Source organism: Poecilia reticulata, chromosome 13 (genome assembly GCF_904066995.2).
Source record: "Poecilia reticulata chromosome 13, P_reticulata-male-v2, whole genome shotgun sequence".
Taxonomy (NCBI): domain Eukaryota; kingdom Metazoa; phylum Chordata; class Actinopteri; order Cyprinodontiformes; family Poeciliidae; genus Poecilia; species Poecilia reticulata.
The window spans coordinates 29,848,607-29,864,545 of NC_088842.1; the positions used below are offsets into that span (position 1 = coordinate 29,848,607).

Genomic DNA, 15,939 nt, shown 5'->3' on the forward strand with positions numbered 1-15,939 from the left:
TTGTAAGCAAAGAACATCTTTCAAAAATTTAAATATGAAAAAAATGTAAAAAAATTTAAACTTTGAAAAACTTCTCAATCAAAAAATATGTTCTGATGTAATTTACATTGTATATGCAATAGATGAACCTAGATTTATGTGGTTTGATTTTTTTCAGATATAATTTTTTCAAAAATATTTTTCAGATTGTAGTTTTTCAAATTATTTTTCAGATTTCTATTTTTAAAATTATTTTCCCTGATTTTTAAAAAAAAATATTTTCTGTTTATTTTTCTTGAATGTATTTGTTCAAATAGTTGTTTAAGATTTTATTTTTTTCCAAAGACATTTTTAGATTCTGAAAAATAGTAAATATAACAGTTGGTTCAACTGTTGCATACACATTGTAAATGACTCTCAATACTTATTTTTTGATTGGGAAATTTTCGAAGTTTCATTTTTGAAATGCTTTTTTTTTTTTTTTAGTTTTGAAACGCATTTTTTGCTTGCAATAATATTGGAACAAATTTCTCCCCGTAAAGAAAAAGTAAAACCTGACTGTAAAAGCAGATTAATGGGTTCAAAAGTCCAAAGGAGAAGAAACCCTTTTGCAAAATTACAAAATATTTTTGGTCTACTTTTTTGCGCAAATATTTTAACACACTTGAAATAAGACAAAATATAGGAGCTGTTTTAAGGTCAATAAATCCTTAATACTGATAAAATGAACGAGTTCTACTAGCATATTTGTTTCCATGTTATCAGTGAAAAAAAAATCATAATTTTTTACAATATTCAAGAATTATTGACTTAATTATATCGTGCTAAAAAGTTACTTGTTTTGTCTTATTTCAAGTGAATTAAAATATTTACACCGGAAATTAGAGCACAAATAAAGGTTTGGTGTTTTTGCAGTCCAGTCACTTTGCTGAAAACATGTGCTGCCTTTTATGTTTGAGGATCTCCGTGGATGTGAGCTTCAGATCCTCATCACAGACGTCACAGTGATAGACCCTCGTCAGACTCGACTTTCCGGATGAGCCGGACTTTCCATCTCCTGATTCTAGAAACAGACCCATAATTAGTCTCATGCTGCTGTTATCTGCAGGTGCGTCAGGTAAAAGAAGCAGGAATCAGCTGAATGAATTTCCTGACCTTCTTCTGCCTCCTGCCGCTCTCCGGCGGGCCTGCAGGAAGCTTCGTGATGCATCCGCTCCAGCGGAGTCAGAGGCATGTAGAGGTCACAGTTCGGGCAGCTCCAGAAGCTCCGCAAACACTCGCTGTAGAGATCCTTCGAATCCTGGACGACGTTAAAGAAGGACATTTGTTTATTTTATAAAGTTCTTCCAGTACTTTATAGACTGATTTTGTTCCTCTGATCTGATGATCTCAGGAAGGTGCTGCTCCTTTAATCACTTTTTCCAAACGTGAAAAGTCGTCGTCTGTCTCAGGCGTTTCGAATGGATTACGCCTCCATTTGCAACTGATTTGGTGACAATTTATACCTCAACAAATTATTTACTCTAAGAAATAACCTCAACAAGCATGCTGACCGTCCCAAACAAAGATACCACAATTAATAGAAACAGTTAAATATAAATTCATATACATTATGAATTTCAAGGCAACACTTAGGTGTTTTCATTTAAATTTAAATGAAAAAAAAATGGTAATACTTTATAACATAAGACTGACATAATACTGTCATAAACATGAAAACATGAATGAGTCTTCAGAAATGTTTACGACTGTCATGAAGTGTGATTCAGTACATTTAATGCAAAGGTAAAACTTTTAATGGACTTTTAACGAAAGATTTTAAGCAACTTTGCATTAAAAATATCGTTATTAACCAAATGACAATCATAAACATTCATGAAGACTCCATCATGTTTATGTCAGTCAAATAAAATGTTACCAAATATTCTGCTAAATTCCCAAACCATCAAATTTTTAAATCTTAAACCTGTCTTAAAACAGGTTAAGTTTTAAGACAGATGTTAAATCAAGTTTCCTTGTTGGTTCTGAGCAGTAAACACCATCACTTCACACATTTTCCCTGATTCCATCATAAAGTTTTAATATTAATCATAAAAATTAAAAAGGTGATGGACATCTCACCTCTGGTTTCATGTTTATTTTTAAATAACAGTTAATCTGCTGGAGATTAACTCCAGCTTTTCCATTTTTTTTTAGCCCTCGAATGACTGGAAAAATGTTAAAAAGCAGCCAAAAAATAGAGAAAACCTTTGGAAGCGCTTTTGACAAGTCCACTTTAAAAAGGTTTGAAGAATCTGTGGCTGTTTGTAAATAAACTGTAGAGAAATAATTGATGCATTTCATTCATTTCTAACACCTGAGACCTTCATTTGGAGTGTTGGACGAACTCACAGCGAGACAGTTGTAGGTGAAGAAGCTGGTCACTCTCAGGCCTCCTTTAATTGGATCTGGTTTGGCTTCTGCTCCTGGAAACAGCAGGCTCAGATCTGGAAGCTCAGAGTAAACCGAGTCCGGGTCGGCCTGAGGTCCGACGTACAGGTTCTGGGTCTGGAGAGCCGTCAGTCGCTGAAAGCTGTAGCTGACCTGGACAGGAGGTGTAGTTACAGAAAACAGCATGAAGGTAAAAGAAAAGCAGAGGTTGTAATTCACTGAGATCTCAGTGTTTGTACCTCAGTGTAGAGCAGAAAGCGGACGAGGCCGTCGCTCAGCTTCTCCATGTCTCTGCGGGACACTCCCTGTCCGGAGGTGGCGCTTTGTCCAAGCTGAGCCTTCAGCAAACGCTCCCACTCAGACCTGAGACTGAGGGCCTTGGAGAGGACCCTTAGGGCCTCCTCGGGCTCCCGGACCTCCAGCTCCAGCCAGCCGTCCACCACCAGCCGCGTGCAGTCGGCATTTGTGTCCACAGAGTTGGCCACCAGCAGCAGAGCCTGGTTAGCAATACAGCAGATTTCACCAACTCTAATTAAGGTCATCAAGTTGTGAGCAACACAGAATCAACTTACAATTAATTGTTGATTAATGGTTTATTATATTAAAATTAACTAATAACGCCCGATTAGACCTTCTTTCAGTGTTGTAGTTTGGCCGCCATCCAGCAGAGGGCGCCGCTGGTCACCCTGAAGCGGAGCCGTTGAGACAAAAACAAAAATGGCGGCTGGACCATTCCAGAACGGTAAAGAGAAACGGTCCAAACAGAGTCCGGTTTGGGATGGAAAATGCATTTTATGCGGTTTTGTTTTGAAATATAAACACTCGACAAACTCATTAAGTGATCACCTTTAACAGCGCTTCATTTAGCAGGGCTGCATGGCGGAGTAGCGCCAACTTTATCATTTAAATATTACTGATGTGCTACGAAGGCGAGGCTGGGTTGGCAGGAAAGCGCAGAGCAGAATACATAGAAAAATACCACAGGCTACTTTTGAACATCTCTGTTCATTAGGAATTAAATATTTCACATATTTTATTCGTTTCATCTTTTAATTTTCTATTCGGCAACTTAAGAGATTCCTGTTTTGTAAAATGTTATAAATATGTCAAAGTTCAATAGTGTGAGAAAACCACAATTTGTCAGTATTTTATTCACCTGAAACAAAATGTTTAAGGTCAATGATGGTTTTCTTTGTAATGGAGCATATAATAAACATTTAACACGGTCTGCCCTCTTGATACAAGCATATGTGGAAACGTCCACTCTCCGTTTCCGTAAAATGTTTTTTTATAAGTGAAATAATCTGCCAGTGGAACTAGCACGTTTTATTAACATTCAAGAATTATTTAATTAAAACAGGCTTCTAGATCTTGCTGAAAAATTGCTTGTTAATTTTGTCTTATTTTAATTATAGTAAGATGTTTACACAACAAACTATACAAAAAAAGAGTTTTATGTATATGGAGTGTTACTTTTCCAGCACTCAGTTTTGCATAAAAGCAAAGCAAGTTTAATTTAGTTTCATCTGGTAAATACAAATGCGTGCCGCATTTTTCAGGTTTCTATTTCCAAAGAATGTTAAAAATGTTTTCTTCTTCTTCCACTTTACAACAATGCGCTACTTTGAGTTGATTTGTCACATGAAACTCCTTGAAGTCTGAGAGTCACAAACTTCCAGAAACTTCTCAGATCTTAATTAATCAGGAAGCAGCACAGCGGTCTGATCTTCGGTCGTCCCGCCGCTGATACCGACCTGCAGGGCTGGAACCCGGACACAGTTGGACAAATATGGCTTGTTGGTCTCCAGCAGTGTGACGAAGGCCAACAGCTGATGTCTGCTGCTGTCCCTCCTGTCCGGTCCTGCAAACAGGAGACGAGGGCTTTCAATGAGAAGGAGAACTAGATAGTGTTGTAGTGGAAGACATCATTTACTGCGCCTCCCATGCACTAAAAAAATCCTAGAGATTAAAGAACAGATCAAATTTATTGATAACTTAAAGCTTCATATAGACTTGTAGAGTGTGTGTGAAGGTAGAAGAGTTTAAATCAGGGCTGTCCAAATTGGGGACCATATGTTACGGCAAAATTATTACAAACAAATTAAAATGTTTTTATAACATAAAATGTTTGATGCATCATCATTTTATGCGTGAGAACACATTTATTTAGTGATGTCTACTTTGGTACACCAAAATCTGCTTTTATTTTTTCTATTAATTGTGGCTAAATACACCAAACTTTGATCCAGAAAATGACAAAAATTCCTTATTTATATCTGAGTTTCTCCCCCCCCCCAAAAAAAATTACAAATCGGATGCCTTTCTTTTAGTAAGGCACATGGGCAAAATCCTTTTTAATTTTTGGGGATACAATGATTTATTGTTAAGTTTATTGTTGAGCAGGTAACATTTGGTTTTAAATTGTTTTAGAAATTATGTATTTTTTGGCTCAGAAGTAATCCTGACTTAACCATTTTGTGACAGGAAGTTTGGACCCCTGTGGTTTAAATCAAAGATTCAAATCTTTTTTAAACGACCTTTGACATCTTTGTGTTCTCGGGTTCTTGCTCACCTGTTTCTCTGGGTTCGTCCTCGGGAACATGCAGCACCTCCGGATCGCTGGCGAACACACTGGTCGGGTGCATCACCACACCCTGCTTGTTCCTCGTGTGAAACACCTACCAACAGTCAAAAAATAAATAAATGCAAACTTCTTAAACCAAATTTCAGACTGATCTGGTCCGACTGTGAGGTTTCCGTTCGCCGGAGCACCAGGAAACCGGACCTGATCCGAGTCTTTCCGGGTGGTGTTGTGCTCATCAGGCAGCGCCAGCTGAGGGTAGAGTCCTCGGCAGAGCAGCAGCTTGAGCAAAGCTTGGTGCCGCGAGGACAAGTCCTGACTGGCGCCGACGGCCTCCTGCAGCTCTGAGACGTTGTGGCGTAATTTAAACTTCACTTCCTATTTGAAGACAAACAGAAAAAGTTCTTAGATTCCCAGGAATGCCCAAATATTTCCATCTCTGATATCTTCAGGCTGTAGCTTTAAAAAGATGTTAACGGTGACATATATTATGCTTCCTTGAACAGGTTATGGGCAAAATATGTTCAAAACTTTTTTTCACAAAATCGTTCTTAGATAATGAGATTTTAATCTGGTCAGTTCTGCTTAATTTGAGCTGTTTCAGAACATCTTGTCACTTTAAATCCAAATTAGCTGCTGCTGGTCGCTGATACAATAACACATTTTGATGGACAATAAATTGTCCCAGAAGTTGTTGTCATAAACGATAATATTATTATTTTGAAACCATTTTCAAATAACATTAATGACATAATAATGCAACAACACATTCTCAAAGATCAGCAAACTTTACATTCTAATGAACATTTAATACTGGAGCTGGAAGACATTTTAAATATCCAAAATAAATAAACAAAACAAATAAAATAAATAATTCTCTGTAAACAAAAATGTCCTTCAGAAAAACGACTAGTTGAGACCAAAACACCAGACAAGAAATTTTTGTTATCGTTTAGTAGAGAGAGACAAAAAATAGAAAAATAATAAATCATGCAAATGGAAATTATTGAGTTCATTTTAATTTATCATGTGATTAATTGATTTATTGCTACGCCACCAGCTCAACGTTTACACTCACATGAAGATGGCTGCAAACAGAGGTGGAAATATACAACCGTACATCTTTAAAAAGAATTAGTGGAGCCTCCTGCACAATCAACAAGAATGCAGGAAGCAGTTTCTGGGTGATACGTCAGCAACAAAACACTTGTCTTTTCCAGCAGCCATTGTACAGCACCTACAGTGGTAAAACCAGCTGACCAAACATAATGGAGCTCAGTTTGGGTTACTATATAACAGGGCAGTGCATGCTGATTTATGAAGTTACATTCAGGAGGCTTTTGAAATGGCTAATTTTCCAGACACAAAAAAACAAGAACTTTCTGTCAAAAAACAGCCGGGTGTTTTTTTAGAAGCAGTAGAGACACAAATGGAAGTACAAAAATGTGCAAAATGTGAGTCTTGCACAGCAGGTCCCCTGTAAGTTTGATGTTTTTGACTGTGGCTGCTGTTGAACAACAGATGCTCACCTGGATGTCCACCTCCTGTCCCTGTCCCTCCTTGGACTTCCTGCCTTTGCCTCTGTCTTCACAGTCCGACCCTGAGGAAAGCTCTCCGTCCTGGCCCTCCTCCAGCCGCAGGACTTTACGTTTGGTCCCCTCCTGCTGCTCATGGTCTCTTTTCAGCTGATGCAGCTTCTTCCTCTCGGTGAACCTCTCCCTGCGCTGCTCGCGGTCGCCACTAGATGGAGCCCTGTCCTCTGACTCCACGAGGCCGTGGCTTCTCAGCAAGTTCTGCAAACCACCAAAGGAGCTTTATCCATGAGGAAGTTAACTAAAATCATTAGGATGATGATGATGAGGAGGAGGAACGTGCCTTGAACTGTCTGCGCAGGTTGACCATCTCATACAGCCGCTGCTCCTCCAGGCCTCTCCTCCTGCACCACTTCCTGGAGCCGCCGCCTCGCTCTCCTTTCACCTGTTGAGGTCAAGCCTCAGTCACCCCAAACATTCAACCTGTTCATGTCAGGAAGCCACCAGCATGTGGCGTCTCCACGCACTGACCTCCACCCAGGCGTTGAAGGTGTTGAGCAGGGTGAAGGGGTCTCCCTGGTTGCTGTGCAGGGGCTGGCAGGACGTTTTGCAGTCCGGATTCTGCTGTGAGCTGCGCAGGAACGGCGACTGGACACTGAGGGCGGCTGCGATGGTCAGCACGGGCTCCACCAAATTAAACAGAGAACCTAGAACCAACATCTTCCCTGCAGGATGACAATTTAGTTTTTGTGCAAAGAAGAAGAAAAAAAAAAAACCTTTCTTATATTCTCTCCTGGAACTAACTTATGCATTTTCTTCTCCAGAGGATTTATGTCTGATGGACAAAGATGTATTTTCTATCCGATTAACCATTTCAAATTTAGATGTTTTTACAACATCTTATGGGGACCAAAGTTGCAATATTTGTTGCATTTTCAGGTGTTGCAGTTCACTTTCACACTGCACTGACTCAAACAAACCAAAATATTTGAGAAACCTGTTCCCCTCCTCACCTGAGGGGGCGCTGCATCAAGAACCACTGAAGGAAATAACATAAAAACCTCTGAAAAAGACACTGATCATAACTTCCTTCTTCACTAAATATAAACATAAGTGGAGTGGCGTCAGATTTGTAGGATTTCCGTTTCGTCTTTGGTGAAAAGACCAAAAGCCATTTCTGCCACTCGCACGTTTACTTTGATTGTATTTACCCAGAATGCCCTGCGCTACAGTCCACTTAATGGTTTTGGAGCGGTCTCCAGTCTGCATTGTGCACCAGAGTTCACTTCAATCGAACCAAGACCGCGGCTTTAAGGCGGACCAGAGTTTGTTTTTGTGCTTCTTTTCTCTCTTGCTCTCGATGATGCGGAGGCTTTTTTCCTCTGCTCCCTCCAGGCCCTTGTCTGCCCTGCTTGCTCTGTTTTTGTCCTGTCACCGCCTTCACTCGTGTCTTTGTTTTGCCCCTTTGTTTTGTCTGAATGTTGCCACCTGCCCTACTGTGTCCATTCCTCTTTTTTGTTTTAGAACCAAACAAAAATAACACAGAAAAGGATTATTTTAGATTATTAGTAATATCAGAAATTGTGGAGTACGCACTATTTAGATCAATATTATACAGCCCAGAAATGGAATCAGAATTAGAATAACTAGGAACTTTCCTTTGGTTTGTTACTTTGTTTATATTTCCTTTTAATTCATGTAAAGCACTTAGAATTGCCTTGTTGATGAAAATGTGCTATATAAATAAAATTACCTTTACCTTTGTGGTCCGAATCGGTTTTCCCTACTCTGGACACGTTTTTTTTTTTCAGTTACTGTCCTTTTTATTTGAGTTTATATACTTCAATTAACAATTATTTGGTTGCTAAATTAGTTGTAAATTTCAATAAAGGGTTCATCATAATCAATCTGATTAATCATTGCAGCCATAGATTTGAGCACAACCAAGGAAAAATGAGGATGTTTGAAGAATAAAGTCTGATAAACGTGCAAAACTAAAACCACGAAGGTTTTTCTTTCTGAAGCTAAAAACTCAAATGCAAACATTAAAAACTGAACAGTCTTGTGTGGACAATCTTACCTATAACAACATCAACAGGCAGCTGAGCCAGAAGTTTACCAATGGATGTTAGTTCACCATGACTGTCTAGCGCCCCCTGCTGCTTCAGGTATGTAACTGCAGTCTGGATACTGGCCGTTGGAGGAGGATCAATGAAGACAAAAGAAAGCGGATCTCCCAGATCCATACTTTTCATCTGCAGGGACACCGATGCGTTACTGAAACAAACTCTAACGTGAATCGTCACGTGTATCAGGATGCTCCCACCTGCAGGACCAAGGAGTCCAGAGCCACTCTGTGGATTTCAGGGACGGGATACGGAGCGAAGGCGTTGTAGTCCGACTCCGAGTAGAGGCGGTAGCAAACACCAGGACCCGTGCGACCGGCTCGACCTTTCCTCTGCTCGGAGCTGGCTCGGCTGATCCAGAACTCCTGCAGGCGCTGCATCTTAGCCTTCGGGTCGAAGCTCATCTCCTTCACCTTTCCTAAAAACAAAAACCCAAAAACCTGAAAAGGCACAGTTCAGACGGTATGGCTATGTTCACACAGCATGCAAAAGCGACCCAAATCCGCTTTTTTTTGCCCACATGCGACCTACATCTGACATTTGGGTGTCTTAAAGGCCAGAATTATGTTAATAACGTGTAAATAATTGCACAGTCAGTGATGAAAATGTGAGGTTTAAGCATCATTTAATATGGGAATACTTTGAAGGTTTAACTGAGTGGAGACTTAAATGACTGTATGAGAGGAGCAGGAAATCACAAGATATTTGAGCTTCTACCTGCTTCTTTTTGTCAATTGTGTAAAACTGAATGTCTACTTGGCTTATTTTTTCTATTGTCTGTTCAAAATAATCAAATACAATATTATAATATTATGACTAAACATCCAAACAGATTTTTCTTTGAAATTGCAGAAAAAAGGTCCACAAAAGTCATCGATATTAACTGTGATTCCTCAATTTATTTTTAAGTTTTTTTGGTCTTGCTGGAAACTGCAAATGAAAGCAGCGTCCATTATTACTTCTGTAAACAGTTCGCTGCCGTCTGACGTTAACGTTCTTCTGCGCATGCGGCTCGCTTTGGGCACGGAAACCGTTCACACAAAAGTCGGACATGAAGAACGAAAAAAAATAATTATTTCAGCAAAAAAAATAAAAAATCAGAACTGAACATTAATGTGTCCAGTTATACTCTGAACTGGAAAATTCCAACTTGTAAGGCCGACTCCCTGTCTCAATATGGCCGCTCCTCGCATCGACAGTAGTGAGCAATTGTGAAAACATATTTATTTTATAAAACACATACAAACGTGCGTCTAAATTCAACGTTACATGTGGCGCCTGCAACTCTGAACTGAACAAATTAAAAGTGGTGTTCACTTGTGGAATGTAACGCTTAAAATTATATGTGTAAGAGCTTTTGCAAAACAGTATTTGTGAGCGTCGCCATGTTGGGACTGACGGGCTACGTGTGGCAAAATGAAATAATTTTACCACGTATTTCCCTCCCTCCAACCCCTTCCTGTGATGTTACTTTAAAATATAACGACGAAAAATATTCTCAAAAGTACAATATAATAAATTTCGGGTCTGACGTCAACTTATAGCTCTCACTTCCGAGGTAACTGAAACGTCAGTGCGGCTAATATTATTGACCTTAACTTTCGCAAGATGATGAGTATTCGTGAATTTTCCAGACAGGTCTCCCGAGGCTAAATCACACCGGAAGTACCGACATACCGCATCGAGTAAGAACGGAAGTTGCCTGACGTAATAGTGAAAAGGCCTAAGGGCCTATTAGCCCTAGCTAATGTTGTTAGCTGTAGCTAATACAGCCCTGCCCTGTGAACGTAGCTTTTGACGTGAAAACTGAGAGGAGGGACAGTTAAATACCTGAATCCACAACAAACCGGGCCCCATCTATTGTAACTGAGGTTTCAGCGATGTTGGTGGAGATGATGCATTTTCTTACACCAGGAGGAGCGACGTCAAACACCTGAGGAACGTCATCAGTTCAGAGTTGGACATCAGAAATGATCTCCTTTATTTAAACATGTTCCGTTGGCGCCCACCTTGTCCTGCTGAGCGAGAGAGAGGGTGCTGTGCAGCGGCAGGACTATCCAGCGCCGGGTGTGTGTGGCGTAAACCTGACAGGCCTCCTGGATGTTGGAGATCTCCGCCACGCCGCTGAGGAAGAGGAGCAGGTCCCCACGCTCCTCTGGAGGGTAGCGCTGATCGATGCCCTGCAGGATGCGCAGGTACGGCCTGGGATCCAGCTTCTCTGAGCGAGAGGGCTGCTCCTCAGGGGGGATGGGCTGGTAGATGACCTGGGTGCAGGAAACAGAGCATCACTTCTCTCTGTAACGCGTTACTCCAACCCGACACCTTGTTTCAGTAACGAGCAGAGTTGGGCTGTAACTGGTTACATTTACTTCAGTATTTTTCGCTATGCAGTTTTTTTTACTTGAGTCATTTTATTATGAAGTATCGCCAGAGGTGGGTTAGGGTTTTTTTTTTTTAAGTTGAAAACAGTCAACTTTCAAACTCAGAAATGTCCAAGTTTTTTCTAAACATTTATGAGATCAATCTCAAAATATGAGCGTTTTTGTTCTACCAAATTTCTGACTTTTCAAGCTCATACATTTTCCTCCTTTCTCCTGAGATTAATATGAGATTAACCTAGAAAATGTTACTTTTCCAAGCCCCCAATTTTTTTTCTACCAACAAGCACCCTATAAAACTACTGTACTTCACTGAATGAAGAACAAGCTTGTTTTAACCAAAAATTCACCAGACTCAGACACACACCTGCAGTTTCTGTTAGTTTCAAAAGTTTTATATTGAAAGAAACAAATGTGGAAAATTTTCTCTTGTTCAATTTTGTTATATAAAATATTTTCATTTGGTCTTTAAAATACCAACATTTCTACTTCACTTCATGTTTTGGTCCAGGTTGTGATGCAAATTTGAAATATTAAATGATTTATGTTTTAATCAATTACTTAGTACTTGAGTAAACTTTTTACCAAACACATTTTTCAATTTTACTTGAGTAATTTTTGGATGGCTACTTTTTACTTTTGCAGTTTGATGTAACGGGGACAGAGCGCGATTGCCCCCTAGTGGAGGACGAAGTCACTACCACTCGATCCCATAACAGGCTTACTAGCTGTTCTTGAATAAAACAGAAAATAACATTTTAAAAAATCTTTTCAACTGTTTTCTTACTGTATTAGCATCGTTTTTAAATTTATGTTAACTAATATGGATTGATATTTTTTGCAACCCCTTTTACAGTAAATTGTAAATCCTTTTTTTTTACGGTTATATCTTGTATGAAATCTACTTATAACAACTGCATAGAATCTTTTTATACTGCACTGGAGGCATAAAAATAGTCTCCCAATCTATAAAACTATCCAGCTTCAAAAATACCAAATTTGAGGAAATATTTGGAACATCCCTGCGCGTCCTGACTGTCTGCTGCTTACCTGAATGGGAAACAGCCGGCCTGGTACCTGCAGCACCGGGGCGCTGCGGAAGTATTCAGAGAAGAGCTTGATGTTGATGGTGGCTGACATGAGGATGAGACGGAGGTCCGGCCGATCAGCAAGCAGGGAGCGCAGGACGCCGAGGAGGAAGTCGCAGTGGAGATGTCTCTCGTGGACCTCGTCCACAATGACCACCTGGTACTGATCCAGCATTTTGTCCTGCTGGATCTGACGCAGCAGGAGCCCCTCGGTCAGGAAGAGCAGCTTGGTGGCAGATGTCCGAGAAGTCTCGAAGCGGATTTGATACCCAACCTGGAAATGTAGGAATACATTAGGTGATGCTTCCTTGAACAGATTAGGATAGATCTATATGCTACACAAAGCATGTTCATTACATTTTTGCACAAAATAATTCTTAGGGTTATGAGATTTTAGTCTGATAAGTTCTGCCTATTTCGAGATCCTTTCAGAATGAGCTGTTTTAGGCGTCTTGTCACTTTAAATCCAAATGAGTTGTAGCTGGCCAACTCAACATTTACACTTTCAAATGAAAATGGCTGCGAAAAGATGCACAATTATGCAACCGTACATCTTTGAAAAGCAAAAGTGGAGCCTCCTGCATAACCAACAATAATACAGCAAGTAGTTTCTGGATGGTGAGTCAACTAGGCAGTGCCCATGGGTTGTGACTCAACAATCAGGAGATTTTTGAAACTTTTCATTTTTCATACACCAAAAAACATGAACATATTGCCAAAAAATGTCTGGACTATTTTTGAACCAGTAGAGACCCAAATGGAAGTGCAAAAATGTTCAAAAGGCGAATTTTGCAAAAATAGTTCCCCTTTAAAGTCAGCAATATCAATTCAACATGTGTTTGGATTCTTTAACTAGTTTATGAAAGAACAACAAGATTGAAATAAATAGCAGTTATGAATATTGGTTTGATGCTGATATGTTAAAAAAAGACTATCAGCCGATACTGATGTTAGTTTCAATATTTTGTATATCCCTGGTTATATTCCAAACTGTTTCAATACAATACAAACTACATCATAAATGGGAGAGTAAATATAATTCAAGGTTATAAGCCTGGCGGGCCACCAGGCTAAATACTATTTATTTATTTTAGGTTTTGTTATGTTTGCCTTTAATACTTTCTAGTTAGTGTTTAGGTACTGCTAACAATTACTTCCAATAACACATAATTACCTCATTATATTTTCAAGTTTCCTGTCAACTTTAATAATTTTAACTCAAAAACGCGGTGGGCAGACAACTGCCTAGCACCCCTACCACCGGGCTTACCAAGTTTTCAGGGGGGAAACCGGAATGCGTGTCTTATTTGTTAATCTAATACATGTTAAGAATCTTTTATCTCCCTTACGTCCAGGCGTTTTTAAATGTATATTCTGTATGGACCAACCTTGGATCCGAACTGATTGAGGCTCTCAAAGCTGACTCTCTTTGCGAGGGAAATGCAGGCGATCCGGCGGGGCTGGGTGCAGGCGATGTGGCTGAAGCCAGCCGAGAGCAGATACTGGGGCACCTGGGTGGATTTCCCGCAGCCCGTGTCCCCGGCCACCACAATCACCGGGTGAAGCCGCACCAGCTCCACGATCCGATCTCGGTACTGAAAGATAGGCAGGTTCTTCTGCTCCCGGCGGAGCTTGGCCAGTTTTCCAAAGCTCTGTTTCTGACTGAAGTCCAGGAAGTGCAGCAGAGCCAGGCGGCAGTCCGAGACCTCCTGCGGACCTGGTCCCGACGATCTCTGCCTGCTCCTGGGATCGGACTTCCCCAGTCGCTTCTCGATATCCCCGGTGCACACGGAGACATTAATCCGGTACCGAGCGTCGTACTCTTTAGGAAGCCCCAAATCCACTTTTTCAGAACCAGACCTTTTCTTTTCTTTGACATCATCTCTTATTCCAGAACCAGACATTTCCCGCTTTGCTTTGAATCTCTGGAAACGGTCAAAGAAAGCCCAGAACTCTTTATGTTCGGTGGAGCCAGCCTGGATGTAGTCCTGTTCACGGAAAAATATCTCATCCATCTGAGCTCGGTTCTGCGGGCTGCCCCAGTCCCAGCTCCGGGCGTCTCTACTCCTGTCCCGATCCATGTTTACTGGAAGTTTTCAGCATCCAACTACAGCAGACCAACTGTAGATTGATTATGATGAGCATCAGGTCTGAAAACACAAACACCTTCTGAAGCCATCACATTGAACGGCAGGCTAACGAGCTTTCCAAGGAAATAATTTCGAAATATTTAACTTTTATTTACTCCAAATAAATCAAAGTCGAGTCCGTAACACTGCCAAACACTTCTACATGTGAACATGCCGAAATTTTTAAAATAATAGATTATGTGAAAAAAATTACTAGGTAATAAAAAACGAAAGCGTACAAGTTACACCGCTACCAAAAGGGAACAAAAATACGGTAGGACATCTTCCGGTCCGTTCCCTAAAACAATCCGTCGCACTTCGGAACAAATATACCAACCACCGGAAAAAAAAAATTGTATGTGTGTTTTTGATCCAAACTCTAAGGAAAAAAATCTCGAAATTTATGAATTTTGACTTTAATCTCAAAATTCTACCCCTTTCTCCCAGAATTTAGAAAACAACAACAACAAACAAACAAAAACTCCAAATCGGTTACAAAAAAGTCCCAATTCAGAGATTAAAGTCAGAAATCTGGCTGGTGAGATCTGGTGAGAAAATACCTAATTTAATTATTCACGTGAAATCTAAACTTGTTCTAATATGCTCTAAACTACTATTTTCTGCAGCGTATTCGTAGTGACTGAGAGCTCTTTGAACCATAGACCCAGTAAAGGCTGAGTCACTGGTTGCTATGGGGACTGGAAGAGAAGAAAACACCAGGCCCACATTTTTCATAAAAAGGGCGAATTTCAGCCTCAAACCAACAGTAAGTTAGAGACAATCATTCAACTATTGTTGAACAGTCAACAGGGTTCCATGTGGTGTAAACAAGTTTAAGAGATCTTTCAAATGCAGTTGCAAAAGGAAGAAATATTTTAAAGTTTTAAACGATCAGTACCTCAGCAGTAGATAATACACATGGGATGAAGGGTGACTAACATTTGTATATATATGAAAAATGTCGTTTTACGTGGCCAATTTCAACATTGAATGATGAACCTTCATGGAGCTGCAAAGATTTTCTTACACTTCTCTAAAATTCATCGTTGGGAGGGGGATTTTGATGTTTTTTTGTTATGTCAAACTCTGTAGTTCATCGTTAGTAAGCATAAATCAACCTTTCAAGGCACAGTTGCGATGGCTTTTTTTCCACAATTAGGGAGGAGCTTCTACCTGAAAACTATGATAGAAAATAAACATACTGCATAGTAACAGATGCTTCAATACTAAAGTCTAAGATACAAAACAATATATACATAATATTTTGCATTAGACAAAGCAGTTAAGAATTTAAATGTGAACAATAAGACACAATTTTAAGTAAAATCAAAATGACCAAAACACTGGAAGCACATTTGACAAATGAATCATTGTTCTGATTCAATGAAATATCACATTTTCTACTGGAAATTATACATTTGTTTTATCTAAAAATACTTTATTAATCCAGGATGGAAATTAAATTACTAAAACTTTGTCTTTTCTTTCCAGAGCAACAACTTTTGCCCACCTTATGATCATCAGAGGGTAAAAACCAGGGGTGCACAATCCAGAAACCTGGACCAGGAGTCAACCTAAACATCTGAGGTTCCCAATATTATTTACAGCATCTCACTATAATGGAGCTTCTGATTCAACAATTAGTTTTGTTTAAATAAAATACATTATGAACAGACCAGAAGCAAAGTAACTCATG

The 15,939-nt window shown here is 39.8% G+C and overlaps 1 protein-coding gene and 1 long non-coding RNA gene across 2 annotated transcripts; one reads left to right on the forward strand and one right to left on the reverse strand.

The window, feature by feature from the left end:
- Window positions 1–254: 254 nt before the first annotated feature.
- Window positions 255–14,643, reverse strand: dhx34 (DEAH (Asp-Glu-Ala-His) box polypeptide 34). Its single transcript, XM_008426463.3, has 16 exons — window positions 13,503–14,643; window positions 12,077–12,388; window positions 10,658–10,912; window positions 10,479–10,581; window positions 8,849–9,066; window positions 8,603–8,777; window positions 7,054–7,247; window positions 6,866–6,967; window positions 6,520–6,783; window positions 5,195–5,368; window positions 4,982–5,087; window positions 4,164–4,270; window positions 2,649–2,906; window positions 2,371–2,562; window positions 1,135–1,279; window positions 255–1,042 (listed from the first exon to the last, which is right to left on the reverse strand). The coding sequence occupies exons 1-16, from the start codon at window positions 14,193–14,195 to the stop codon at window positions 900–902; spliced, it is 3,441 nt and encodes a 1,146-aa protein (XP_008424685.1). The 5' UTR covers window positions 14,196–14,643; the 3' UTR covers window positions 255–899.
- LOC103475069 (uncharacterized) lies at window positions 14,644–15,918 on the forward strand. Its single transcript, XR_535279.2, has 3 exons — window positions 14,644–14,791; window positions 14,870–15,009; window positions 15,735–15,918. It is a non-coding gene; the product is annotated as an uncharacterized LOC103475069 (long non-coding RNA).
- The last annotated feature ends 21 nt before the right edge of the window (window positions 15,919–15,939 follow it).